The sequence below is a fragment of the Geospiza fortis genome, unplaced genomic scaffold, assembly GCF_000277835.1.
Source record: "Geospiza fortis unplaced genomic scaffold, GeoFor_1.0 scaffold578, whole genome shotgun sequence".
NCBI lineage: Eukaryota > Metazoa > Chordata > Aves > Passeriformes > Thraupidae > Geospiza > Geospiza fortis.
In genome coordinates this window covers 58,681-60,795 of record NW_005054762.1, presented here as the reverse complement: position 1 = coordinate 60,795, position 2,115 = coordinate 58,681, and the positions used below count along the sequence as shown (strand labels likewise).

Genomic DNA, 2,115 nt, shown 5'->3' with positions numbered 1-2,115 from the left:
TTTCCTGAGCTCAAGGCACATTGGGAACACCCACACCCTCCTTGTTTACAGTGCAGGTAGGACAGCACAGCTCTCCTGCTGTCACCCTGCATCCCATCAGCCCTGACAGGAAATCTGCTGGCTGCAGCATCCTTCTGGGATTGGCCGTGCTGGGCTGTGCACCACAGCTGATGGGCTTGGGGAAGGGCAGGCTCCCAAGGATGGGGTTGGGGATGTGCCAAGCCTCTGAGTGCTGTACCCAAAGCATGCACACATCTCCAGGTCACTTCTCCCGGAAAAGCTGCCCAAGATGCTTGTGTTACACGAGGATCACTCTGGATCCCCCGGGTAGGGCAGGCAAGCAGAGAGGCACCTCCAAAGGGCAATCCAAGAGACTCATTTGTCTCCAGACTCCCTAACGGGGTGTTACCCACCCTTCCCAGGGTGATGGGGTCCTGCTTTTCCCATAGCCTGCCTGTGAGCCCATCTCCTGGCAGGAAGGAAGAAGTGACCTCTGGGAGCTATCCTGGCAGGCCACAGGAAGGCAGCCTGCAGAGGGGAAGTCCGGCTGCTCCGTGCCTCCATCTGCCCAGCGAGCTCAGCCCAGGCTCCAGCTCAGCTGTGGGCCCTGGGCTATGAGCACAGCTGGACAGGGAAAGGCAGGGATGCATGGAAAGGACCCATTGCTGAAGAGCTGGCTGCTATCCCCAGGGAGAGACTCCCAGGAAAGAGCTGCCTTGCTGGGTAGTAAGACCCAATCCTAGAACAGGGACACAAGGGACACATTCACCTCACAGTGAGGGGCTGCACTGCTCTTGACCATCAACCCCTCACCCACCCCTACCACAGCGAGGCCTTCCCTGACACACAACATTCCTCGGGCCATCCAGGGTTCTCCCTATCAATCCAGAGAGCTCCTAGGAGAGCAGGATCACCCCCTCCTCCCACAACAAGGCTCCCTCTTCACCAAGCACAACCAAATGGCCGGAGAACACAGAGCAGCCAAGGCTGATCAGGTTACCACCCATCAGCTGAGCTGGGATAACCGGCACAGTGGGAGATCTCTGGGTTTGCCCGCCGTGCCGTGGAGGTGGCTGCACCCCACATCCCACTTTGGCACTGCTCCCAAGGCGGGTATGGAAGCGGTGCCACCACACCCCAGGCCTGGCAAATGACTCAACACGTGACACTTGTCTGGGTCCCCTCCTTGCAGCTCCTACCTTATCTCTCTTGGGCCACTGGACGATGGGGACGCCTGTAAGTGCCAGTTTGGGGTCGCTGTTTGCGTATTCTTCCAACAGCAGCTAATGGAGAGAGAAGTGGGGGGGAACACAGCAGAGAGACAAAAAGCACAGGTGTGAGCAGAGGGAAACACAGCTCCCGCCAGCGAGGCAGGCTCTGACCAGATGCCAAGGCCAGCATGCTTCAAAGGCGGCTGGGAAGGAGCCCTCCTCTCCCCACGCCCGCCAGCAACCATCCCTCCTCCCCACATGAGACAGACAAGCTCTGTCGAGTCGATCTGCACCAGTGCTTTCATCAACTGCATTTCAGCCCCGAGGCCCTGCGCTGGGCGGCAGTAGAAGTGAAGAGCGCCAAGATTCGGCAATCTGGGGGGATTTTGGGGGGACAATTCAGCAGCATTACCCCCCCAGCTGCTCCCCAGGCACAGGGCAGCCTGGAGGGTGCAGCAGCAGCAGCAGGATGTGATACCCCAGCACCCCCTCCGTGGCCTGGCACAAACTGCCGGTAGCTGAGAGCTGCTCCCCCGCACTGCCTCGGGATTTGGCTTTGACTTGGAGGGAAAGATCCCTCGGCACCGACCGGACTGGCACGGACCGGCACGCTGCCCTCCGGCACGACAGTCCCCTGCTCCTGGTGCATGGGGCTCCCACGCTCACCCTGGTCCTTTCAGCACCGTCCAGCATGGCTCCCTCCCCACATCCACTCCCCACCGAATTTGCTGGTTGCAAAGGTGCTTTATTTACTTGACGTTGCCATGGTTACACAGGCAGGAGCCTCCTGCCGGCATCCCGGCGGGCGGTGCTTCCCGCTGCGGGGCAGGGCCAGGGCAGGGGGTGCCCGGCGTGCCCCCTGCCCCGTTTTCCGTGTGTCTGGGGGGGCAGGGAGCCGCCGGGT

At 60.9% G+C, this 2,115-nt stretch overlaps 1 protein-coding gene across 1 annotated transcript in view; it reads right to left on the bottom strand.

Annotated features, from left to right (window-relative positions):
- KDM2A (lysine demethylase 2A) overlaps positions 1-2,115 on the bottom strand; it is a 31,959-nt gene that overhangs the window by 6,374 nt on the left and 23,470 nt on the right. The window contains exon 12 of the mRNA XM_031065403.1: positions 1,200-1,283. Coding sequence (XP_030921263.1) covers positions 1,200-1,283 — 84 coding nt within the window. The remainder of the gene's footprint in view (positions 1-1,199; positions 1,284-2,115) is intronic.